Source organism: Xenopus tropicalis, chromosome 1 (assembly GCF_000004195.4).
Source record: "Xenopus tropicalis strain Nigerian chromosome 1, UCB_Xtro_10.0, whole genome shotgun sequence".
NCBI lineage: Eukaryota > Metazoa > Chordata > Amphibia > Anura > Pipidae > Xenopus > Xenopus tropicalis.
The window spans coordinates 113,093,362-113,119,397 of NC_030677.2; the positions used below are offsets into that span (position 1 = coordinate 113,093,362).

Consider the following 26,036-nt stretch of genomic DNA (forward strand, 5'->3'; position numbering starts at 1 on the left):
TTTATTGCTAAAGTTCCTTTTTATTACTTATCTTTTTATTTAGGCCCTCCACTATTCATATTCCTGTCTCTCGTTCAAATTACTGCCTGGTTGCTAGGTTAAATCGGACCCTAGCAACTAGATAGCTGCTGAAATTCCAAACTGGAGAACTGCTGAACAAAAAAGCAAAATCATTTTAAAACTGCAAATAATAAAAGAAACGAAGACCAATTTCAAATTGGATCTGAATAGCATTCTCTACATCATATTAAAAGTTATTGTAAAGATGAACAACCCCATTAAACACGAGTTTGATTATTTGTTTTTATACAAAGTAATAACATCTGTTACCCTTTCTGCCTCTGCCATTTCATGCTCCATAGACTGCATCCCTAGTAATCATTGAGGTGCTGCAGAATAGCCAGGTCAAAATCAAAGGGAAAATACTTAAAGGAGAATATAATATTAACACCCTTCTCTTATAAATATCAAATATAGTTGTAATGTAGTTGTAAGTAATTGGACACTACTTCTAAATGAGGTGTATTTTCCATTTAAAGAAAATATTGACAAAGCATTAAGAGCATTTTGAAAACATGGCATTAAAACCTATTCTAACTTCTTATTTCTTCATTTCTTTTTGTATTTGTAACTAGTTTTGAGTTAAGTATGCATGCTTAAATTATTATATTGTAAAATATGTCTGCTGTGCTGTTCTTATGGATAGCAACCCTATGCCAGTAGAAAAAAGATATTCAGCACAAAAGGGGCAGGGACTCAGTGTATTCTTAGCATTTTATACCACCAAGTGAGTATGCTGTGTCTTTGCCAAGTTCTTGGTATAGAGTAGAATATACCTATATGCCTGAAAAGCTCAAGAAGACAAGCAAAGCTGTTTAGGAGGCTAACTTTTATATGGCACGACCATATAACTATTGACTATTGACCGGGGATGCAATAAAGGGGGGTTGAGGCATCATTGCTTCATTGAGGCTTTATTCCTGATGTTAAATTGCAGGTTGTCAAAATTGCTCATAGCCTGTACAGAAAAGCATAAATCTATAGAGTGTGCTTTCCTTGGTATTAAAAGCAAAAGTCATATTTGAGGATGTAGAGCTTTTAAAAGGTAGTTCTGCTTAAAGGGAACTTGTGTTATGTTGTAGACACTACTATTTTAATGGTGATCCTATTGGCCATATACAGGGATGACCAAATGCAATGTTTACAATTATTGGGGCAGATGGCTCAAATGTTCAGATTTCGCAGGAAGTGAAGATTAGAGGCAGCTCCTTTTAACAAATGTACCATGCATACAAGGCATAAGATCATGTTTTCTATTTGGACAGATCGCAATACATAACTGTACTGGTTCAGTTTGGAGCCTTGTTTGTATGGAGTAGAATAGTGCTGTCCAATACTTTTCAAGTAGTGAGCCAGGTTTCTGACATAGAACATGTCCTTGGGCCAGAATATATCAAAATAATAATGTAATTCACAGCAGTCTGCAAATCCTATAGACCGGTAGAGGGCCATAAATATACCCCCATAAATATACAATGGTTCTCCAGATTGACAATTCTGGAGTAAATGATGTCAGGGATTTTCATTGACTGTGTTGTATTAATTGTAAAGCACATATATATATATATATATATAGTTAAGAGGTCATATTTCAGAACATAATACTAATTGATGATACTGATTGATATGCGCTGTTTTCAGATTTTGGGACATCAGATAAATGATTTTACACTTCCAGATGTTAATTTGGTTGGAGAACATTCAGATGCATCAGAACTGGGACGAATGCTCCAGCTTATTTTGGGATGTGCTGTCAAATGCGAACAAAAACAAGGTGATCTTGACTAAAGTTTTCTGTTGCTTGTTTTGTGTAATAAGATGTTATACACAGCTAAACATATGTCAAATGCCTCTGAAGTTATAGCCCCTGTTTAAGTTAGAATTACAGTTACAAATGCTGCCACTTCATTCTGTTGCATGAAAAGTATTGTTGCTTTTTTTTTGGGGGGGGGGGGGGGGTAAATCACACAGTACATTTACCATTACTGTCTTGAAAGTTACCTACAATAGCTCACAGTTCAGTGAATACCAGTCTGCTTCCTTATGGTGCCCTATGTGACTTCACAGGTAAAACCCCCAAAGGCTGTTTATGCTTATAGAAATGGGTCAATCTAGTCTCCATTCTACCCCCTGTTCAAGCAGAAATTACTTTCTGGGACACTAATATGTCCTATCTCCCAGTTTCAGAAAATAGCGTATGTGCAGTGTGCTATATCCTGCGGGTCTAGTGTATAATTGTTAATAAACATTAAGTCCCTCACCTTGGGGGGGCTGCAGTGTGCCCCAAAATAGTTAGAGGAGAAGGACCGTGCTGGTGGATTCCAGAATGTTGAAGGAACAGTAACACCAATTTTTTTCAATACTTAAAAAAAAACAGCTATAATGATAGGTAAGGCTTACTTACCCTTGGATTTTTTTTTTTTTTTAAAAACTTTTGCTTGAATTTGACTTGCATAGTGCCCCATAGAAGAAAGGTGAAAAGGCGATGGCAGCTTGAATTCCTGTGCACTGAACCGGAAGTCCACCTTACGCTGCGTCTGCAGCTTAAATTTATGTTTCTCTTTCTTCTTGGGAGTAATGATGTGAGCATATTTTTAAGCTGCAGATGCTGAAAAAACCTAGGTACTTCCAGTTTAGCGCACAGGCAAATTCAAGCTGCCTTTGCCTTTTTTTTATGGGGCTTTAAGTATTTTATGTATTTTATGTATTTCTAAATGTGGAGAAACCTGCTATTGTTTTTGTTTTATTTTACAGAGTATATACAAACAATCATGATGATGGAAGAGTCTGTGCAACATATGGTCATGACAGCCATCCAAGAGGTATGTATGTGCTTTGTTACTGGTTGCTTTAAGAAGTTATTTTACTTTAGTTTTATTACTAGGACAAATTTATTGAACTGCCATGCCACTTGCTTGAGCTTGGGTGTCCTGTCTAGACAGCAATAACAAGCAATGGACAATCAGGACAGCACAAGACGATCTCTAGGGCATTGGGAAAGATGGTGGCACGGCAGGAATTGTACCTCAATCCAGTGTACTTTTCAGTGGACAGGAGCACCAGCCTGTGGTCTAAGATTAGTGATTATATCCAATGGCAATGTTATAGGCATCCCCCCAGTAAATTTCACTTTACTTTTTCATCTTTACAAAGGTATATAATTATATAATTCCTGAAGAGGCAAAATAAATCCTCACTTTTACTAACAGTACATTATCCCTTTATGCTATGCCTGCTTGCTTTGGAATAATATATCAAGTGCTTACCAGCAAATCTGCGGATCACTGTGGTTTGCAGATTTAGCTTGGAGAACACTTCCACTTAAACTGTTGTAATATAATTCGCATACATTTTTCTGGACATGTATATCTAATCTAGTTTGTGCTTAAATGCAGTTAATGAGTAAAGAAACTCCAGTTTCCATTGGCACAGATGCCTATGCTGAACTCGATCGGCAGGTAAAGGTTTATTTACACTTTTATTTATATTAAAGTATAAATCCTGGTAGACAAGTTGACTAAATGATTGATTATTGCAGATTTTAGTCCCTGCTTAAGACATTTAAAATGTAAGATAGCTATCCAAATTATGGAAAGACCCCTTATCCGGAATACCCTTGGTCCCGAGCATTCTGGATAACGGGTCCTATACCTGTACTACAAGAAGAATAAGTTTATGTTCTAATTATGGGTTTTGCTGAGCAATAACCATGGAACAAGGCACCTCAAAGGTGCTGCATTTGTAAAAGTTATTGAGACCTAAGTCAAAATGAATGACTGCTGCTTTTTTACCCTTATTTTTTTTACCCTAAATATAAATTCATTCATTGCATGCTCTGATTTAGGTTTAACCTGCTTCTTTTTCCTCAAGTGATTTAATATTTGTTAATGTTATATAGAAATGTATTTTCTATTGTAATCTGAATAGCTAAAAAAGGCAAATGAAGAACTGAACGATGCATTGGCAGCAAAAGAAGAAATTGCCCAAAGATGCCATGAATTGGATATGCAGGTTGGTGCTTTATTTTACAAGTTTTCTCTTGTTATACAAGGTACAATGTGTAAGAGAGTAGTGGAGGTGAGGGCAGGGGTATAAAGTGATTGAGTGTTTATAGCTAAATCAGTGGTAGTAGGGAGTATGGAGTTAAAGGAGGGACAATGAGGAAAAATCTGGATCCAACCTCATTGCCCCCCCCCCCCCTTTTTTTTTTTTTTTAAGCTGGGAAATGACAAGAACAGTGGTAAATTTAGTTTTTCAAAAGTCTGGAATGGCAGAAGTGTACTAAGCTTGCCTGTGAGGTCAATCACCACCATGCTGGCCAATCAAAATCATCCATGATTTTTTTTTTTTAATTTTTTTTTCCCCCTTTGTTTTTGCACTTTAATTCTGTTTCCTAACCGCCCTTTTATTTTGCTTTTTATGGAAATGAAGGCGTACTATATCCAAGAGGAGCGTGATAAACTGAGATTTGAATGTAATGAGCTAGAAGAAAGGGTAAATTGTGAATGCTGTATTGTCACTTCAGCATCAGCACCCACTAACACATTGCTGCTTTTGGTTTGCATTACTTTTATTTATGTGCTGAGGAAAAAGAATACTAATAGCCACTAGGCAGAATGCAACATTTTATCACTAATGCAATGTTTAATATTACCTGGTGCCTGTCTGAGAGATACTTATCCACAAAATTTACCAAAATCTTAAATCTATTAATTTCATGAAGTTGGTGTGCAATAATGCATGCTTTTGACACTATCATATATAATATGTATATGGAAAGTAATGACAGGATGTGCTATTAAACGTATTCGCAAAGGGCTTCACAGCAGTTCCCAATGTAATGTTCTAATATATTTTAGAAATTGTCTAACTGCCTTACATCTGTTTGACCTATTATCTTTATTGTTTTATCTTTTATTCATTTGATTTTGTAAGCTTGATCCTACTATATTGATGATATTGTAAAAAAAAAAGTTCAGAGATCTAGAGAATGCTGTAAGGCCATTACATTTTTTGAGATCAACATCTGGTCAGAAGCTACACAGCAATACTGTTGAGATTATTGACTCACAAAAGGTAGTAACTTGCCCTTGTGGTAACATATTATTTTTATAGACAAAGCCATATCCCTTGTATATTAATAGGTATGAGATAAGAGCATTTGTAGTAATGCAACTCAGCCACCATTATATGTGCATTAAGCCATAAAGCATATGCAAATCTGTAAATTGCAATACTATAAAGCGAAAAGTGTGTCTGGACTCCCCTTCTTATTAGTGGAAATGGCAATTAAGGCTACACTGCTTACTGACAAAATATGTATAATCAAGAATACAGATATGTAATCTTCAGCAACATACATTTTAAATTTTAAAACATACATTTTAAATAAGTCAATTTCTCCATATTCAACTGTAAGCAAAGAATAGGCCAACCAATATCATGTCCTCAGAACTATTTTAGGGAGCTTGACAACATTGGAAACACTGGGAGAGCAGGCAACCGCAAACATTACTATGTGCCATGCTAGTTGACATGATGCTGAACTTTAAAGTTTGGTAGAGGACTAATGGTTCGGGGCTGTTGACCATAGTATGGTCTAGGGCTTTCTGTTACATTGAAAGCAAATTTTAACACTTCAGAATGCAATGATTTTATCCTGGTTGGGTCTTTAGTGAAAAGCCTTCCAGTAAGGGTAGAGACGGTTATAGCAGCAAAGTCAGGAACAACGTCAACAGTTCTTCATCATAAAATTGTACAGAGCAGCATGTCTTTGTAGCACTTTATAAGTAAAGTTATTCAGACGTACAGAATACAGAGATGTTGGGCAGAAAGGTGTCCAGGGGCGCTGCTACCATGAGGCACCGCTCCTGGTTACTCTAAGAGCTGAATTTCCAGTTTCTAAAATGGAAATTTTGGCTCTGCTAATGCAGAGAGTGCAATTGCGCTCTCCACACTAGCGATGTGGCCCATCGGAGGAGCCGCCTCGGGCGGCCCAGGGGCCAAATACGCCCCTGAAGGTGTTGTAATGCTTTTGGCCATACAATGTAACTAATGCAGTCCTACCACTTCAAGTGCATTTGTACTTTGTAAACAAAAGTTTGAATTTTTTTTAGAATTTTAATAAAAAGGAGTTAACATATTATAAAATGCCTTGTATTGCCCATAGCTCATGTTTCTGTAGATGAAGGTATTAAAAGTTAAAAAATGTATTTCATAAGGCTTATATCCTTGATAGACTATTTCAGCATGAAAATATCAAAATTAGTACATACAAATGCTTACTGGGTATTTATAACCAAAATATTTTATTCTATGCAAAAATAGTTTACTTTTTTCTTTGCAAAGCCTGACATTTTAGAATTTTTTTTTTTTTGCACTTGGAAGTTATGGTGTTTGTTCTAGAATGGCTTTGCTGTAGGAGACCATGCATTGTTTGCTGAATGTGAAGTGATCAGTACAAAGGACACCAAAACTTTGTTTCCTAAGAAGCAACAAATATTTTGTGGCTGCCTTATGAATGTAGTGTTCATTATTCTACTGACAGATTCTGACATGTGATATATGCACATACTATACTTTGTTGTTTATAGTGGTATTAGGGGTGTTTCAAAGCTATTCCATTCATTCTTTTCTCATGCTTCTGATATTGTGCATCAGCCTGGAACTGCTTCGGGGTGCAAGCGGAATCCCTGGCTCACTTTGCTGAGCAAGTAGTTAAATACTGCTTAGTGCATGCAGGGGAAAATAGGCAAAATATGTTCAACTGATTAAACATATTTTGCTCTAAGCGTTTGGTAACTTTCCCTTAAAAGGAGCATGCACTGGTTTATCATGCCCCTTAGCTTGTGATCATGATTAGGTTCTCTTAATTTATAAAGAGAGATTTACATTGTCATATGTGTCTGCCTTCCATGACCTATAAATAGTTTAATAATTCCTAGCACTAGTTCAGAAAAGTCATTGTTGCATTTCGAGTCCAAAGAGATATAAGGATATAAGGAATATTGGCAGTAGGAAGATTTTGTGTATTTTAGCCATTGTTTCTAAAAAGCTGAATTGCCCGGTACAAAACTGGGGTATACTCTTAGGGCCATCATTAAAGACCTATTTGGTCCTCTGGTGTTTTGTAAAAGAACAGTACTGGATATTATTATTCAGACCAGGTAATGTATGATCTCCCTACAAGTGGCAACCTTCCCTATTTATTTCATTCGTTACTCTGCTCTGTGCATTGCATTATTGAAACCAGCGTTTGTAGTTCACAAATGTGTAAAGCGTACAAGTTGTCATCACATGTAAACATCCTGCAGGTGCAGCAGCCATACATGTTAAGATTTGCCTGAACACATTATAATTCCTTAGCACTATCGCATTGTGTATAACCCCATAGAGAAACATTTTCAGCTGTCAGATCAAAAACCAAAGATTGGATTGGAGTATTTAAAAGTAGTGCCTGAACAGTGTTATTCCTGGTCTCATGCAAGGGCACTCCATTTACAAAAAAGACAAAAAACACAAACCTGTAACCTACCTTGGAAAAAACACAGTACTCTTGTATATTACTAACTTTACTAATTGGTTTTCCTGTGTTATTTAGTGCAGTAATGCCAAAATACAACTTGCTATGATGTAAAATGATTTTGAAACAACAGCTGTTTTACCATTTTATTTTTCCCAGATTAACTGTGCCCAGCACATGAGGCTGCAACGCCTAGGGGCACATTTACTAATCCACGAACGTCCGAATGCGTTTTTTCATAATGATCGGTATTTTGCGATTTTTCGTAAATTATTGCGACTTTTTCGTAGCCGTTACGACTTTTTTCGTAAATTGTTGCGACTTTTTCGTAGCGTTATGACTTGCGTGAATTGTCGCAACTTTTTCGTAGCCATCGCGCCGAGTACGAAAGTTTCGGATTCATTCAAGCTTCAGTATCGTGACTTTCCTTGGGCCAGGTTGGAGCTGCAGAGTGCCATTGAGTCCTATGGGAGGCTTCCAAAAGTTTTTCCCCCCGTTTACGAGCGCTCAATACGAAAAAGTTGCGACAATATACAAGCAAATCGTAACGGCTACGAAAAAGTCGTGACAATTCACGCAAGTCGTAACGGCTACGAAAAAGTCGCGACAATTTATGAAAAAGTAGTAACAGCGACGAAAAAAATCGCAAAAAATACGAAAAAGTCGCGAAATGTTCGTTTCCAATCCAAATTTTTCCCATTCGGATTAGTGGATTAGTAAATCGGCCCCCTAGAGTTAGTTCCTAATAACCAATTAGTCATAACTGGGTAATGTGATGCTCCATCAAGTCCGCATCCCCACTAGGAAGTCATGACACCTATAATTAACAAAGGTTATTCAGAAGTGTTTATAGTGAGCCATTGTTTTCTGCAGTGCAGTACTATGGGAGAAGGAACTTTATATCAAAACATTTAATTTGCAAATGACAGAGTGGAGGAACTCATTGGAACCAACAGCTGCAGTATACCAGTGCTGTCAACCTATAGGGGTATCCCAGAAGGGGACAAGGTTGGGGCACAAGGTTACCCAGGCTTCTGCCTAAGGGCCTTTTCAGTTCTATAAAACCTTACCAATTTTGAAAGATCTTGTTCTGAACATACATACTGATCCAGCTCCCAGGCAGTTTATCAGGTTTCACTTGGGCACATATGTTAAACTTGATGGAGCTGCCTTTTTTCCAACCACAACACTTATATTTAAGATTTAGTGAAGGAATTTGTTCTTACATGGTGCTGCAGTTCTAATGATGCCATGGCAAGGCATTTTGTCATTTATTGGCAATGGCACCTACGCTTTAACAACATCTTTTATTAATGTTTATGTAGGTGCAGAAGCAAATATGAGCATGTATTCCTTTTTTCGGCATGCTGGAAAACCACTTATTTTAAACCAGGACTTACAAGCCATTACATTTTGTCCTGTTATGTAAGCCAACTTGTATTTTAGCTTTACTGCCTCTTTAAAATATTTACATTATGTTTCAAGAATTACTTAAGTGTATCTCTTGCCTTGCAGACTTGAAAAATGTACTCCTCACTTGACAATAAGTTTTTAAGCATATTCTGCACTGTTCCAGGTTGCTGGACTCCAAGAAGAAAAGAGCAGTTTGCTTGCTGAGAACCAGATTCTTATGGAACGAATGAACCAATCAGATTCACTGGAAGATCCCAACAGTCCAGCAGGTCGTAGGCATCTACAGCTACAAACTCAGCTAGAACAATTGCAAGAGGAAACATTCAGGTAAAAGCTCATTCTGTTTTCTTTTGCAGTTTTTCCATTTCTTGGAAAATTTTAAAAATATATCTTTTATAAGTATACTTATATTTCCCAGTCCCTGGGCTTGTTGCTACAAATGTAATGGCATAACCTGCATTGTAGTTAGCAAACTATACAGTTTTTATTTCAGAATGTATACTTGCCACATGTTGCATTAATTCTTATTGCATCAAACAGCAGCTATAGCCTAGAGAGTAAAAATCGCCCAGAGTATGATAGCATGGTTAAAAATAAACCTGAACACACTATGCTTCTTTGTTTTAATAAAAATTAAAATGAAGGAACATTTTTTTTTTGAAAAATAACAACAAAAACAAAAAAGTGTTATAATGGCAAACTATACTCTGGTTTTCTGGCTTTAATTTGCACAGCCTGATATCATATTATAAACATATATGGTGCAGGGGTCTATCACCGATGCCGACTGGCTCTTTTAAACTAGCCAGGATTATTATGCAATTTTTAATTTTCTTGGTGTGTTTGTCTTTACAGCTTAAGGTATGGTTCTTATTCAAATAAAATCATACTTGTTGTAGTTATGAAAATTATTTAGTATTTAAAATGATTAAATCTCTTTATCTTTCCTGAGATTTATAGCCGTGCAAATTGATTTTCTGTCATCTCTTGGAAAACAAATCATCTATAACAGTGCTGTCCAACTGGCGGCCCACGGGCCGCATGCGGCCCGCGACCCCTCTCTGTGTGGCCCCCCACCTGTCTGACTGCTTAAATGGCTTACCTTTGTGTAAGCTTTAAATAGTATCAGTACTGAGATTAACTGGCCCCCTGCATGGTTCTCACCTCAGATTCAGGCTGTTATTCCCCTGTATTGTTTAAATGTGTAATCCCCTGTGTTTTTCACACCTTTTAGTTTCTGCATTGTTCACCCCCTGCAGTGTTCACACCTCAGGCTCTAATCACCCCCATTGTTCAACTGTTCACACCTCAGACATTGTATGTAGTGCCTGGACTATGCTGCCGATAGCATAGGGGAGGCAAAGTATGGCACATAGGCAGTATAGGGCAGGGGAGGTTGAAACACACAGTCAGCATAGGGTAGGCAGAGTATGGCACACACAGGCAGCATAGGGCAGGTAGAGTATGGCACACACAGGCAGCATAGGGGAGGCAAAGTATGGCACATAGGCAGTATAGGGCAGGGAAGGTATGGAACACACAGTCAGCATAGGGAAGGCAGAGTATGGCACACACAGGCAGCATAGGGCAGGTAGAGTATGGCACACATAGGCAGAATAAGGGAGGCAGAGTGCTGCCTGTGTGTGCCATACTCTGCCTGCCCTATGCTGCCTGTGAGAGGTGAACCTGGCAGGGGTGTGTTTTCGGAGTTTGTTAGTAGTTGGAAACAGCCATTAAATGGTCCCTAAGGTGTGTAGTTATGTTGCTGGGGGTTGCTGTGCTATCCACAGGGGAGGAGGAGGCATTTGGATTTAAGGGTGTGTCTTAATATGACTTAATAGAATTCTTTCATATATGAATAACTGATATCCCCGCAGTGAGGACAAAGCATTTGGGTTTTTGCTGCACTACCACCATTGTGATAAAATGGGTGTGGTTTGAATTGGGTGTGGTTCAAAAAAGGGGAGTGGCCAAAACTGGCTTCCATTAGCGGCCCTCCACCATGTATGCTAGAGAAATTCCGGCCCTCGGCACCGCACAAGTTGGACAGCACTGATCTATAACATTTCTCAAGTAACCAGGTTGTATTATGTATAACTATGTAAATCAGCCCCAAAGTCATATTATATTTTTTCTTCCTGCTTGATAAATACAGGACCATGTTTCCATAGATACAGTTGCTTGCATAATGGCTCATTTGATCATATGCTTCACAGGCTCGAGGCATCTAAAGATGATTACAGAATTCGCTGTGAAGAGCTGGAGAAGGAGATCACAGAGTTACGGCAACAAAACGAAGATTTAACCACACTTGCAGATGAAGCTCAGTCACTCAAAGATGAAATGGATGTTCTCAGGTATGTAACGCACCTATAAACCCATTTTGATAAATCTTTAGCTACTGACATAAGGTAGGCAGTGTCATCTGATTCTTGCGCTTATTCTTTATTAAAGGAGAAGGAAAGCTTTATTCCCTGGTAATTGTAATCGCTTTCCTGATCCTGGGCCAGCAATCCTTTTGTCAGAAAACTGCACCGGGGACTGGGCTACTTGCAAGGAGCAATTCTCTTCCTGCTTCTTCTGTCCTTGTGCTGACTGAGCATGTGCAGTAAAAGCTGAACAAACAGTAACACCAAGTGTTTTACAGTAATTAAAATATAATGTTTTGTTGCCCTGCCTTGGTAAAACTGGTTTGTTTGCTACAGAAAGACTACTATAGTTTATATAAATACAGCTGCTGTATAGCCATGGGGGCAGCCATTTAAGCTGGAATAAAGCAGAAAAGGCACAGGTTACTTGGCAGATAACAGTTAAAACCCGTTTATATTCTACAGAGCTTATCGGCTATCTGCTAAGTAACCTGTGCTTTTTCTCCTGTGAATGGCTGCCCCCATGGCTACACAGCAGCTTTGTTAATATAAACTGTAGTAGTCCCCCCCCCCACACACAATAATTGTATGCATCACAAATCTGCACCTTTACAAACTCTTGTCTTAAAGGAACAGTAACACCAAAAAATGAAAGTGTTTTAAAGTAATTAAAATATAATGTACAGTTGCCCTGTGCTGGTAAAACTGGTAAGTTTGAAACAGAAACGCTACTATAGTTTATATAAATGAGCTGCTATGTCAACACGGGGGCAGCCATTGAAGCTGGGAAAAAGGAGAAAAGGCACAGGCACATAGCAGATAACAGATAAGCTTTGTAGAATATAATGGGGTTTTATCTGTTATCTGCTAAGTAACCTGTGCCTTTTCTCCTGTAAATGGCTGCCCCCATGGCTACACAGAAGCTTTATTATATAAACTATAGTAGTCTTTCTAAGGAAAACACACCAGTTGTACCAGTGCAGGGCAGCATTACATTATATAGTAATTACGTTTATACACTTTCATTTTTTGGTGTTACTGTCCCTTTAAATGCATTGCAAGTCTGTCACTTCTGTCGTAGGAGATCCTTAGCGTTTGTCTGGAATTGTAAGATATGCTTGTCTGTAACTGGTGTTACAGTATTACTATATAGTATTAGTAAACCGTATAAATAATTTCTTCTTATATATTACATATTTGAGAACGAAACACTTCTCTGTTGGCATTTATTCTGTCTTCCCTACAGATTACATGTGATGCAATCTTGTTTGTGGAAAAGTCATGGTACATATTTGTTTAACCTAACACCTGAGTTTCTTGTTTGCTCTACTTTAGCTATGCGTTATCTTCCCCTGCTGAATCTTCTAAAATGTATCAGATCCTCTCCTTGCTGTAATCTCTCTGGATAAAGACCCACCATCCAGTCGGCATTAGGCTAATGTCCCACGGGGAAATATAGTCACTGCAATTTTTAAAAAGCGAGTTCCAGCGACAAGTCGCTCGTTTTGTCTCTACTTAGAGAGGAGCAGAAATCACCAGCGCCTAAACAGACGATACTACTTCAAATTGATTATCGCTCCAAATTGCTTTGAGACCTTTTCTCCAGCGATTTTACAAAGAAACATAGTCGTTCAAAACTAATGGAATCGCTGAAAGCAAATCCCACTGAGTGGGAAGTTGCTGCAATTTCCCCCATTGCACTGGATGTTATTTCTAATTGTGGGCAGGGAATATGACACCTGGACTTGTGGGAAATAAAATCGCTCCGTTTTTGAAATCTCTAGTTATCACTTGTTAGGAAAAGATGAGCGACTTGTCGCTGGAACGCACTTTTTGAAAATTGCAGCGACTAAATCTTCCCCTGGGACATTAGCCTTACAAATGATTTTCAGTCACAATTATACCTTTTTAATTTGATGACCATATTCAAAAAGGCAAAATTGTTCGTTTACAGTGTTTTCTTTTTATAGGCATTCATCTGACAAAGTATCCAAGTTAGAGAGTCAGGTGGAGTCATACAAGAAAAAACTAGAAGATCTGGGGGATTTACGAAGACAAGTAAAGCTTTTAGAAGAGAAAAACACTATGTACATGCAGAATACAGTGAGCCTAGAAGAGGAACTCCGGAAAGCCAATGCTGCCCGCAGTCAGCTTGAGACTTACAAGAGACAGGTATGCCACCCTGTGTCCTTTGATACTCTCTTAACTACTGACAGATTTTATTCTTCATAACATAGTGAGTTTTATTGTTCCAACAGGTAGTTGAATTGCAAAACAGACTCTCGGAGGAGTCAAAGAAAGCAGACAAACTGGAATTTGAATATAAGAGATTGAAAGAAAAAATTGACAGTTTACAGAAAGAAAAAGATGTAAGTCATGTTTTTGCACTTTGTAAGATATTCTATAGTGTAAACGTTCCTTATAATCTGTATATAGAGGCTGAACAATTGCTTGCTCTTCAGACAACTAAGATACAGCTACCAGTATCCCCAAGCAAGGTGTTTGGAAATGCAAACATTCTTCACTGCTCCATGCTTAGATGCAGAAAGATCTAATTGGTCCAATCTGGTAATTGGCATGTGACCAGATCACATACGATCTTGCTTAGTAGTACAGGTATGGGATCCCTTATCTGGAAACCCGTTATCCAGAAAGTTCCGAATTACGGAAAGGCCGTCTCCCATAGACTGTTATAAGCAAATAATTCTAATTTTTAAAAATGATTTCCTTTTTCTCTGCAATAATAAACCAGAACCTTGTACTTGATCCCAACTAAGAAATAATTAATCCTTATTGGAGGCAAAACAATTCTATTGGGTTTATTCAATATTTAAATGATTTTTAGCAGACTTAAGTTATGGAGATCCAAATTATGGAAAGATCCCTTATCTGGAAAACACCAGGTCCCAAGCATTCTGGATAACAGGTCCCATACCTGTACTGATTAAACCTAAATTCCTTCCATCTGTTAGTGTCAGTGGGCTTTCTGTGGTTTTCATTGCTTCCTATTTCCAGTGTAAAGAGATTAATATTATGCTTCTATCCTCTCTGTGCCTAATTAGAGATTAAGGTCAGAAAGAGACTCGCTTAAGGAAACCATCGAGGAGCTGAGATGTGTTCAAGCTCAGGAGGGGCAACTAACCTCAGCAGGTAAAACAACTTTTCCTGTAGAATAAAGATGTTCATCCTCAAACTGCTGCATGTATCAATAACTAGCTGTACAGTCAGTGAGTCACCAAACATTTGTGAATTTAATAAAAACTGGTAGCATAGTGGAGGTGATCCAAACGATCCAATTAACAGGTCATCCTTTTAATATGATAAGTCAGATACATGTTTCTGTGTAGGGTATATTTACTGGGCTATCACAGTAGTTTTCCAGCACTCTTACCCACTTTAGGCTTTTTTTTGTTTTGTTTTTTTTAGGAGCACACAACATGATATGTTCACCTTTAAATACCTTCCTTAGGCATTCTAGAAAAGTATCAGAGTCCTCTCTACCAAGCGCATTTAAGAAAAATGTCAGTATTTTGGGTCTATTTAATATATTACAAGGATTACAGCACTCCCATTCCAAAATAGTAAAACTGCACTAATTTTAAATATGGCACATTAACAGCAATGTTTTTAGACTGTACAGGTCTTTTCTCAAGCTGAGAAAGTATACTGAAACATTGCTGTTATGGTACATCAACTTTTCATGTACCATGTTAAAAAGAGGTGGTGTTACTGCTTTGGAATGGGAGTGCTGCAATTCTTGTAATATATTCCCTGGACCCTAAATGCTGACATATTCCCTAAATGGGCTTGAAATAGAAGATTAAGGGACTTTTCTGTTCTGGATATGAGCAAATTTAGGTGGTTTTAGTTGCATCTATACCTCTCTTCATTTTCTGGCTGGTAATGCATCCAGTAATGACAAGCTGCAGCCTCTTGTCTAATAGGTTACTATAGTGGCTTCTTGTATTGGGATTTTGACAGTACAGAAGAGCTATGGAAGGTGTGAGGAAAATTTGGCTATTGAATAAAAGAATAATGATTTAATGGGGTAGTTCATCTGGTTGCTAGGGTTTTGTTTACCCTGGCAACTAGGCAGTGGTTTAAATGAGAGCCTGAAATATGAAAAGGAGAGGAACTTAATAGAAAGACAAAAAATAAAAAGTAACAATAACGATAAAATTGTAAGTTCACAGAGCAATAGATTTTACGCTGCTGGGGTCAGTGACCCCCCCATTTCAAAGCTAGAACGCTCCAGAATTTTCGCTACGCAAATTAGTCACCATGACTTTTTAAAAAGTCGGGCCGACTAATCACCCTGTGTGTCTTCACCCTTAGAGCTACCACATGGGGATTTTTGAGCAAACACTAACTGCTTGCAGTATTTTGCTTTCCATTAACTGAAGCGAGCAGTTTATTTAGCCACTCGTATACAGAAATGCTATTACTTATTGCCACAATTAGACTGTAGTTAATGTTTGCATTTCAAGATCTGTTTTTATTTGCCAGGTTTGATGCCATTAGGTAACCAGGAGCCAACTGACAGTTTAGCAGCAGAGATTGTTACACCAGAAATTAAGTAAGTGTTGTCATTCTTAAAGTATTGTCAAAGAATTTTTGATAAAAAGGCCACCAAAGGCTAAATAAATGATAATATATGCTTTATTTCAAATAAATAACCCTTCAACTAGGTCAATGTAATAGTTACTGTGTGGTCAGCATTACTTAAAAATATGGGGAGAAAATACAAACTATGCAAATCGTGAGATTATACATCATTCACATAAATCCCTGTCCCAGTAGCATTTACAGCCCCTATCATATAAATCTCTTGTAGACTGTGCCCTTGTTTGAAATTGATGGTAGGATCCCAGGCAGCAGTGCTTACCATTGTACCTTCGTTTTTCCACCCCAGTATAAATATTTGCTAAAGAGAAGCCATCTTATTTTTAAAACACATGACTTGTGTTGGTAGTTTTACCTACCAAAGATAAGGTGGATACGGCAGCTTTTTTGTAAGTCAAAAATACAGACTTATGAGAAGCAGTCAGCCACACAGAATGAAATGTATCACTGAAGGCTTCAAATGTGACTTTGCAAGTCACAGCTTTTAATAGGCTGCTTCTTTATATTAAGTTTGCAAATAGCATGAAATGCACAAAATTACTAATACAAATTCTTTAGGTTAAAAGTAACCCACCCAAAAATCCAATTGGTCAAAGCCAACCCTCACAAAGATGCATGAACAGCATTTTACATCATGGCTTGTTAGCTGCCAAAACTGCAGGGTAGAGATAAAGGTGATTAAGGGGTGTTCTGTACACCTCTTGCTATAACATAGAATGGTTTGTGTATCTGTATTATGACCTATCTGTATTATTTAATATACCTGTATATGTAACATCCCAGCTCACCTGCTTTGGGTTGTCTCTGAGGTGACACCTGTGGGGTTCTAAGGCCAGTCCAGACTGACAGCAAAGGGGCTATTGTAAGATGCCATAGACAGTCACTATTTATTAGACTTGTGTAGGCCGTTTGGGATACTGTATACTTATAATAGAAAGCCTATTTTAAATCTGGACCTGGACTCAGATGCCCCTTAAGAATGTACCCATCATCAGTGTCCCCAACATTTGTCACACTTGTGACTTTTATTAATTGGATTTGATATTCAATGTAAATCATTTGCTGTAACTGAAGGATGCTTTTAGATGTTTTTGTAATTTCTTCAGAGAGAAGCTCATACGGCTACAACATGAAAACAAGATGTTAAAAATTAATCAAGAAGGATCTGACAATGAAAAAATATCCCTTTTACAAAGTCTGCTTGATGACGCCAACATGAGGAAAAATGAGCTGGAGACAGAAAACAGGTACAGAAAAGGCAATGTGTTATGTTATTTTGGATACAAAGAAGGAAGGTTTAATAGATGAACATTTATGTGGTTTTTTTTTTCACTAGACTAGTAAATCAACGTTTGATAGAAATGCAGTCCCAGGTAGAAGAACTCCAGAAATCTTTACAAGAGCAAGGAGCAAAAGCTGAAGATGTAAGTACAATATGTTTTTTCACTTTATACATGTGAACACCTCCTCTGCTATCTAATTGTTTGTTGAAGTGATTGATGAGGAAATGCCACTGTCATTACTGGTATACTGTACATCCCTTCAATAACCTGGATTCAGAATTATACAGAGTCATATCTCCATGTAGGAACTTGAGGCCCATACCTAAGGCAACCCTCACTTCTTGTCAGGTGGCAGGGAGCAGCCAGTTACCAGGGTAGGCAGAAAGCCACCTCTAGTAGCTTTAAGAGCTTTCATTTTTTAAAATGAAAATTCAGCTCTACTAGTTCAAAAAGCGCAATAGCGCTCTCTGCACTAGCTATGTGGCCCCCTCTGGGCCCGTTCTGATGCTAAAGTTGTAAGCATGGAGCGGGAGAGAGGGGACGGCATCGGGCCCTCCGGCAGCAGAAGCCCCAGAATCACTGCTGGCCCTCTGGCACCTATGTAGCAAAAAAATTCCCCATATGCCACCTGTTCTGCATAAGTGCCAATCGCTGATAGAAAAGGGCGAGCTGAAATCTGGTGCCTAGGGCAGCACCAAACCTATATGTGTATTATTTATGTTCTATCATTAACAAGCCAACCTGCAAAATACACACATAGCCATTACTATATATATTTTATAAATAGCTCATTTGGGTGCACTAGTTTCTTAGCAGTGTTTTTTTAAAAAAATGCTGTTTGTTATTTGACTTCATATGTAAGCAGATTGCCTTATTTAGAGTGTTTTGTCACTCAGAAATGCCCCTCCATTTACCGTATATACTCGAGTATAAGCCGATCCGAATATAAGCCGAGGTACCTAATTTTACCTAAGAACACTGGAAAAACTTATTGACTCGAGTATAAGCCGACTCCCCCAGCTACATGGGAGTTGGAGAAACAATAGGTTACCTCAAAGCAGTTCTAATGTGTAGCACTTGCTCCTTCTGAAAGCTCAGAGCATACTGTGGCATCTCTTAATGGTACAACGATGCGTCGCTTACGATGCCGTGCTCACGCATATAATATATACAGACTGTTATAACTCTACAACATAGCAGGACAGCCCAATACAAAAGAGAATGAACTACTACTCCCACATCCCCACACTAACAGCAGTCCAAGGGTGCTGGGAGTCACTAGCATATGTATAAAGCCTACCCCCCCTTCAGTTTGTGTATTGTGCCCCCCCTGCCTGTGCTCTACACACTGCCTGCTCGGTCTGCACAGGCAACAGGTCGCTCTCCCACACTCGTCCAGGGGCCCCTGTATGAGCGACTCCCAGGCCAGTTGCCCCTGCCTGCTCCCTCCCCCACTAAGTATAGTCCTACTGAGCCCCGGACATAACTGTACAACCGCAAAAACAGTGCCATGGAGAGGCATTGGCAGCGGGCACCTCTCTCTCTGTATCCCCGGGCACCCAGCACACTTACTTTGTCTGTAGCGCAGCTGTGGGAGAGCAGCTGGCTTTGCCCCAGGATCCAGTCCACTTAGTTTTGAAAGTTACCCATATCTTCCGTGAATGCGCGCGATATCGTAAGCAGCGGTGCGTCGCTTACGATGCCGCGCGCACGCACACCGGCACATACGTTCGGCCAGCCACCGGTGCGCGCAACGAACGAATCGATTTACCATATATATGCTAGTATATGCGCGAGTATAAGCCGAGGGTTACTTTTTCAGCTCATTTTTTGGGCTGAAAAACTCTGCTTATACTCGAGTATATACGGTACTTGAATTGCAGTCATCTGGACTTGAGCAGGGCCTACACTTACAGGTCCTGTTATTCCTTATTTTGAAATGTGGCAGATAGAAAAACAGAAATAATACAACATTTAATTTAAATATACTTTAAAGATTGTGACTGAAATCTGAAATATTTTTTTATATGACTTTTCCTATCTTGACATTTATTTACTTGCTCTTTTTTTTATTAATGCATCCATTTGCTTTTTATATCAGGCTATTGTGAGTATGACTTTTTTAAAATAACATCTTAAACTTTTTTATGTGTTGGTGCTAGTAAGCTATGTAGTACAATATGGGTTTTTCTTTTAGTAAATACAGATATGAAACCTATAACTCAGAACCTGGGGACCTAGGGTTTTCGAGATAAGGATTTTTTTCATAATTTGGGTCTCCATACCTTAAATCTATTAAAATCATTAAAACATTAAATAATCCCTGTAGAATCTGTTTAAAATAATTTAAATATTAAATAATTCCAGTAGAATTAAATGGACTCTATAGGAGATGGCCTTCTTGAAATTCTGAGCTTTCTGGATATTGGGTTTCTGGATAGGGGATACCATACCTGTATATAGATAATGGGCTGCACAAATGGTATAGTTCTGGAAAAATACATGGACACCATTTTTGTTTGTTTGGGCAAATGCATGTTTTGTCTCTCATGTGACTGCATCATTAATTTACGGTGGATTCTAGATGTGCATTTAGAGAATATTCACTAATCATGGGATTTTTCTTTTATTTAGTCACTGCTTTTGAAAAAGAAACTTGAAGAACACTTGTAAGTGCTTTCTTTTTTTTTTTTTTTTTAGACCAGCCCTACATCATAAACATTTCTGATAACTTTGTACCCATTTTAATAAATCGTTGACTCTTATTTTTAACCATATAATAATAATGAAGGAACAGTGTATTTATGATATGTTTCTCTGCTTCTATAGAGAGAGAGAAGTAATAAAATACTCCCTTTTGTAAAATATAAGGATTTTATCTGTCACAGTGTAGTTCCATAAACAGGTTTATTGAATTTAAAATAGCTTCTCCTATTCCAAAAAAGTCAAACTCAAATTGCACAAACTTTTGTGCAAGTTACATCTGCCATGGATCGATCGGGCAGGTTTGATTTTCCCATCAGAATGGGGGCTGCATCGGCTTGCTGATGTTTCCTCGGTCCGATGGCCCATATACCTGCCGTTTAATTTGAATTATCCCGATATCACTCGTGTATGGCCACCTTTAGAAGTGAACCTCCGCCTTTGTTTGTTTTCTCCACACAGAGAAAAGCTGCATGAAGCAAATAATGAACTACAGAAGAAACGGGCTATTATTGAAGATTTGGAGCCTCGTTACAACAATAGCTGTAGGTTTATCCCTGTTCCTGTATTTTAATTTCATTATTTCTTTCTGTTTTGATAGTCTTTGGTAGAATGTAAAAATATAGTCCCAATAGCAAGGTTTGTTTCTTATAAGATTTAATCTAGCTGTTGCACCTGTATATAATATGTATTTATAGCGCGATTTACATGATAGATAGACCAGTCAATCCTAAAAAGTTAATTCTTGAAGTTTTAATCTGATCCTGTGAAAATTTTGGGGCCATCATATTACAGAAAAAGCAAATTGCACATTGGTTCCAGTAAGGAAAGTCTGCTTTGCCTGTGTATGCCCTTTTTCAATAACAAATGCCTGTTGTGACCAGGAGTATATACTAGGGTGGTATCCAATTTGAGTTGATTTGTATTGAAATTTATAAAAGCTTTACTTAAGATTTTAGTAGTTCTCCAGATAAGTGTTAAGTAAAGCTGAGGTTGTAGTAGGATACTATATCAGGTTTTTGTAGGTCTCTGTATCTAAACATGAATCTGATTTGCGTATGAAGTATTCATAGACTTATCTCAAGGTTTTAATTTGAAGGAATTATTCACCATAACATCACAATTACAATGTCAATTCTTTTAAATTGCAGCAATGAAAATTGAAGAATTACAAGATGCCCTGCGGAAAAAAGAAGATGATATGAAACAAATGGAAGAGCGTTACAAAAAATATCTAGAAAAAGCAAAAAGTGTAAGTGGGAGAAGTCACTCATTAGCTAAATGTGTGACAGGTTGTGTAATTCAGGCAATTGTCTGGGGTTTGTTAACATACAAAATTAGCTATAGATTTAAGTTTTCTCTTCTCTTCTGATTCGTTTTTGTGTTTTTATTTTATAGGTTATTCGCACATTAGATCCAAAACAGAATCAGGGAACTGGCCCAGAAATACAAGCCTTAAAAAATCAGTTGCAGGAAAGGGACAAAATGTTCGTGTCTTTGGAGGTAAAATAATTTTATTTTCTTGTTTCTCCAGTGGTTTTCCAGATATTGCAGTGAAATATTTTATATTGCATGACCCTATATTATCTGATCAATAACACATTTGTACTTTCTGTAACCATATTCCAGTCATCCTGATTCAGCTCTATAGTATAGCTTTGTCATCCAGTAAGATAGGGTCCCACAGGCCAGACCCTGGCTGTCCAGTAACTTTGTTCCAAATATCCAGTGCAATATAGTCTACTATCAGTATAAGTGATTTTATCTGGGATGTTATTCTAGAATAAGGCAGAGTAGTTGCCCTATTGGCTGTACAAAAAGTGTATTGGAGTGGAGGTAAGCTGGCATCAATATTAAACTGGGGAATCCTACTGGCTTACCAGCAGTTTGAATTTTAGCCTATTTACAAAACACTTTTCTGTCTATTAACAGGAATGGTTAACAATGAAAACTTTTTTCATTTTTTAAACAAGCAATACTTAGGGGCTGATTTACTAATCCACGAACGGTCCGAAGGCATCCGAATGCATTTTTTTCATAATGATCGGTATTTTGCGTTTTTTTTTCGTAAATTGTTGCGACTTTTTCGTAGCCGTTATGACTGTTTCGCAAAATGTCGCGACTTTTTCGTAGTGTTACGACTTGCGCGAATTGTTGCCACTTTTTCGTAGCCTTCGCGCCGAGTACGAAAGTTTCGGATTCATTCAAGCTTCAGTATCGTGACTTTTCTTGGGCCAGGTTGGAGCTGCAGAGTGCCATTGAGTCCTATGGGAGGCTTCCAAAATCATGCTAAGTCTACAAGTTTTGCCCGCAGTTTACGAGCGCTCAATACGAAAAAGTCGCGACAAGATACGAGCAAATCGTAACGGCTACAAAACGGCCGCGACAATTTACGAAAAGTCGTAACGGCGACAAAAAAATCGCAAAAAATATGAAAAAGTTGCAACATGTTCGTTTTCCAATCTGAATTTTTCCCATTCGGATTCGTGGGTTAGTAAATCAGCCCCTTAGCGTCAGTACCATTCTATGAAAAAAAAATTGAACATTATTAATATGGCCCCTTTACCTCTTGGAATGAGTAGTGGAAAGAGGTTGTTCTTTTTGTCTAGACTATATTGAAAAGGAGTGAAAAGAGGTGTTTTTTACACCTACTAGGGACTTTACTATAGTATATTAGTATACATAGTAAAACTGTCCAGCTAGATAGTAGTAGTGTAGCTATAGCCTGGAAGAGATTAAACCTCCTCGTATGGAGTGTTAATTTTCATTGTTTACCATTTTTGTCTTGCACCTTTTCACTTAGTTAAGCTAATATTGACACTTTTTGGAAAACTGCCCATGGTATCTCCTGGTACTTTATGTTTTCATTTGTTCTCTGCTATTAATGTTTTGGTTTGCCATTCAAAAACCTTCCTAGGTTTTAGGTTACACAGAACCTCAGGAACTGGGTCACAATGAATAGATTTTAAATTGAAACCTTGAGGAATAAATTGTTAAATAGTTCAAAACTAAAAAAAATGAAGGAGCATTGGCTTAAAATTAAAGATCACCATCTTCCCAGCTTCTTAAAGGAGATTTTCTTCAACATAAGCTTGAATAAGGCTGATCATGTGAGTTTGTTCTGCACAAAAGCAAATAGGAAGTGAAGCTGAATAAACCTGCAAAGAGCAGTCTCTTGTTGTTGTTTACCATGTAAATTGGTATTTAAGACCTAGCTTCCTTGAACCTTTGTTCCCCAAAGTTGGTGAACTACAAATTCCAGCATCCTCCAACATATATTCAGTTGTTAAGGTATGCTGGAAATTGTAGTTCTGCAATATATGGGGGATAAGAGAGCAAGGTTACCAAACAGGCACTTAAAGAGATACTGACACCAGAAAGTAAATCTTTTTTTTTACATCTATTATAACATTGTCTTTGCAAGAACTTTGTAATTTTGCCATTAAAATATATGCCTGATGCGTTTACATTACCTGTCTGATCCCCTGTGTTCCTCTATAAGGGGGCGGCCATATTTGTCCGTTAGCATTAGAAGCTATAACTGACAGGCTGGGAAGGGACAGTCAGGTTGGCAAAACAGTCAGGTTTAGGAACTTCAAGTAACAATTATTTACAAAACCAAACATGTCAGTGAAAAACCATCAACACGACCTATAGGTAGCTTTTTATGTATATTCATATTTTGAAAAGTAGTTTTTTTGTGTCAGTATCACTTTGAACTAGCCAGCAATCATGTCCCCGGTCAGTGGCATATTTTGAAAATAAATTTTAGAGGGCTAACAAATAGCAAGTTTGTCCTTTTTAATATATTTTAGCAAAGTTATTGACTGGAGCTAGCTTGCTTGTGTTATGCCTCATACCCTAAGAACTATTAGAGTAACCATAAGGCTCTGTTGTACTTGCACAAAACGAAACATAGCCTTGACCATATGACTTCTAACAGTGCATTCATGTGTGTTGTATCTGTGTATTTTACAGGGCTTTTTTTTGAGATTGGTTCTTTCCTATTTTAGCTTTTTTGCTTCACCCTCTATTTACAGAAAGAATTTGAGAAAACAAAGACGCAGAGAGATCAAGAAGAGAAATTAATTGTGAGCGCGTGGTACAACATGGTAAGTGCTTCCCAGGCTTTCATGTTTGTTCTGTACAGTCCTTTACAGTGGATGACTGTAAGGCAAAGAACCAAATACATATTTGGCAGCTGAGCAGTGGAGCAGACTGAAGAACTTGGAGGGAATGAGTGTGGAATATAGAGCTTTTATGGCTAGCAATAATTATTGGCATTCTGAGCTGCACAGAGCCTGCCTTCAGACTTATACTGAAATGCTAATCATTGCTTCATAAGTCAATGGAGGTTACAGATTTCAGCCACATCCTGTTAGCTCCAGCACCACCTTTTATAACTATTCCAGTTCCAGTGTTGAATTTGGTTACTAAGATGGCATTAAAGGGCATGTAAGCTTGTTAGAAGATGCTTGGAGGGCATCTTTTCACTAGTTTTGCCTGTTTCAGTTATTTATGTACATAGAATGGGATCATCTACTCCCTATTTAAATCAGATGGAAAGGGGCTATTTTGTGAGTGCCCTTCTTTATATGACACTCTATATTATTTTTTTGCGGTGTGCATCCAGGCATTTTCTTGAGTGCAGCTACTTTTTGCATTTTATATATGCATATATTTTTTTCTACAGATTATTTTATTTTATTACATTTGAAAATTAGAATTTTGTTTTCTTGCTTAATGTATGGTTACTTTTTATGATAATTGTTATAATATGTGATGTGGAGGTAATTGCTTGATATGCTTACTGTTAGTTAATGTGGAATTGAGAACCCACATTCATTGTATGTATACATGTAGGTTAAAATATTTTCCCTTTATCTGCACTGTGTCATTTGCAAAGTGATTTTTGATAATGTTCTTTTTAATACAGGCGCCTGAAGCGGAAGCCCCTATGCTATTTTCATATAGCAATGTAGATGCATCTAGAATAGCTGCACCTTTTTTGGGGAAAGGGGATTTCTTGTCAGTGGAACTATGCAAAACCATTCCCCAAAGGCTAGAAAGGATTCACAAAAGGAAGGCTGAGCTGGAGTTACATGCAATAACCTTGGCAGAATACTTCAGGATTAAACACATCCCCAGAGGACTGAGAAGTCCACTGAAGCCTAAATTATTTAATGATAACAGGGAATTTTGTGACAAATGGGAGGGTATTTGTAACAAATACTCCCTTGATCTAATTATACTCAACATAGAACAAATCCAGAAAGAGTTAATTTATTTATACACTGAGATGTTGAAAGTGGAACAGAGTGCGGCAAAAATACCCCATTTTGATTTAAGTTCTTTCAAAGCAGATCTGGAAAAGAGCCTGAAAGAGTTTACTAGGGAGTTGGAGGAGAGGAAACGTTGTACATTTATGAGGGATAACCAGGATTATATACAAAAGAGGGTATATGGATGGAGGTGTCCAGCAGACCCCAATTCAGATACAAAGAACACTTTAAACAGCACCAACATAAAAGGAGAGGCATCTGGATGCACATTCACTGAGAGTGTTCCATCAGTAGGGTTTTTTGGGTATCCTGGACATTCCTCAAGTGCAGGACTTAGATGGGGCTCAAAAGGTTTAAGACGACCACAGGCAACATGGTGGAGACCAAGGGGTCAGCCTCCTCGCCGCAGTAGGTGGTGAATTTATTTCAACTTTCAGCACTAAATTAGAAGGGTCTCTCCTAACACCCTGATTGGTTTGCAATGACAAGGAGATATACTAACTATTCCTGTTTCATTGAGCTCAAGTGTGCATATTCATGTTCATATATTGTACATGTGCCAGCTGCTTCAAGTCAAATGCAGGCACCGCAGTTGGGGACATTTGTTCTGCTGGTTTGGGGTTTTAGCCCCAATAATGAGCAAGAAACTAAGAGACCATTGGATAATGTTTTCTCAGAATATGAGCGCTGGCATGTCTTTGGTATTCCTCCATGGCGTACATACCAATTGCACTGCTTAATGGTTATAAATAACTTATACTCTTGGCATCGTTGGAGAATG

At 37.9% G+C, this 26,036-nt stretch overlaps 1 protein-coding gene across 7 annotated transcripts in view; it reads left to right on the top strand.

Moving 5' to 3' along the window:
• The window catches only part of hook3 (hook microtubule-tethering protein 3), a 52,216-nt gene that overhangs the window by 18,583 nt on the left and 7,597 nt on the right, over positions 1–26,036 (top strand). For 3 of the 7 annotated variants that reach the window (XR_004219465.1, XM_031890242.1, XM_031890248.1), the window contains exons 5-23: positions 1,702–1,834; positions 2,815–2,882; positions 3,456–3,518; positions 3,988–4,071; positions 4,492–4,554; positions 9,159–9,322; positions 11,212–11,352; positions 13,335–13,536; positions 13,623–13,733; positions 14,427–14,514; positions 15,871–15,940; positions 17,094–17,234; positions 17,324–17,411; positions 19,372–19,377; positions 19,905–19,939; positions 20,436–20,518; positions 21,125–21,225; positions 21,372–21,476; positions 24,014–24,085. Coding sequence is in view for 6 of the 7 variants with exons in the window: in XM_031890242.1 (XP_031746102.1) it covers positions 1,702–1,834; positions 2,815–2,882; positions 3,456–3,518; positions 3,988–4,071; positions 4,492–4,554; positions 9,159–9,322; positions 11,212–11,352; positions 13,335–13,536; positions 13,623–13,733; positions 14,427–14,514; positions 15,871–15,940; positions 17,094–17,234; positions 17,324–17,411; positions 19,372–19,377; positions 19,905–19,939; positions 20,436–20,518; positions 21,125–21,225; positions 21,372–21,476; positions 24,014–24,085 (1,818 nt within the window). In the remaining variant the exon portion in view is untranslated. The remainder of the gene's footprint in view (positions 1–1,701; positions 1,835–2,814; positions 2,883–3,455; positions 3,519–3,987; positions 4,072–4,491; positions 4,555–9,158; positions 9,323–11,211; positions 11,353–13,334; positions 13,537–13,622; positions 13,734–14,426; positions 14,515–15,870; positions 15,941–17,093; positions 17,235–17,323; positions 17,412–19,371; positions 19,378–19,904; positions 19,940–20,435; positions 20,519–21,124; positions 21,226–21,371; positions 21,477–24,013; positions 24,086–26,036) is intronic. The other 4 variants (XM_031890251.1, XM_004910906.4, XM_031890245.1 and 1 more) reach the window with 3 other exon arrangements.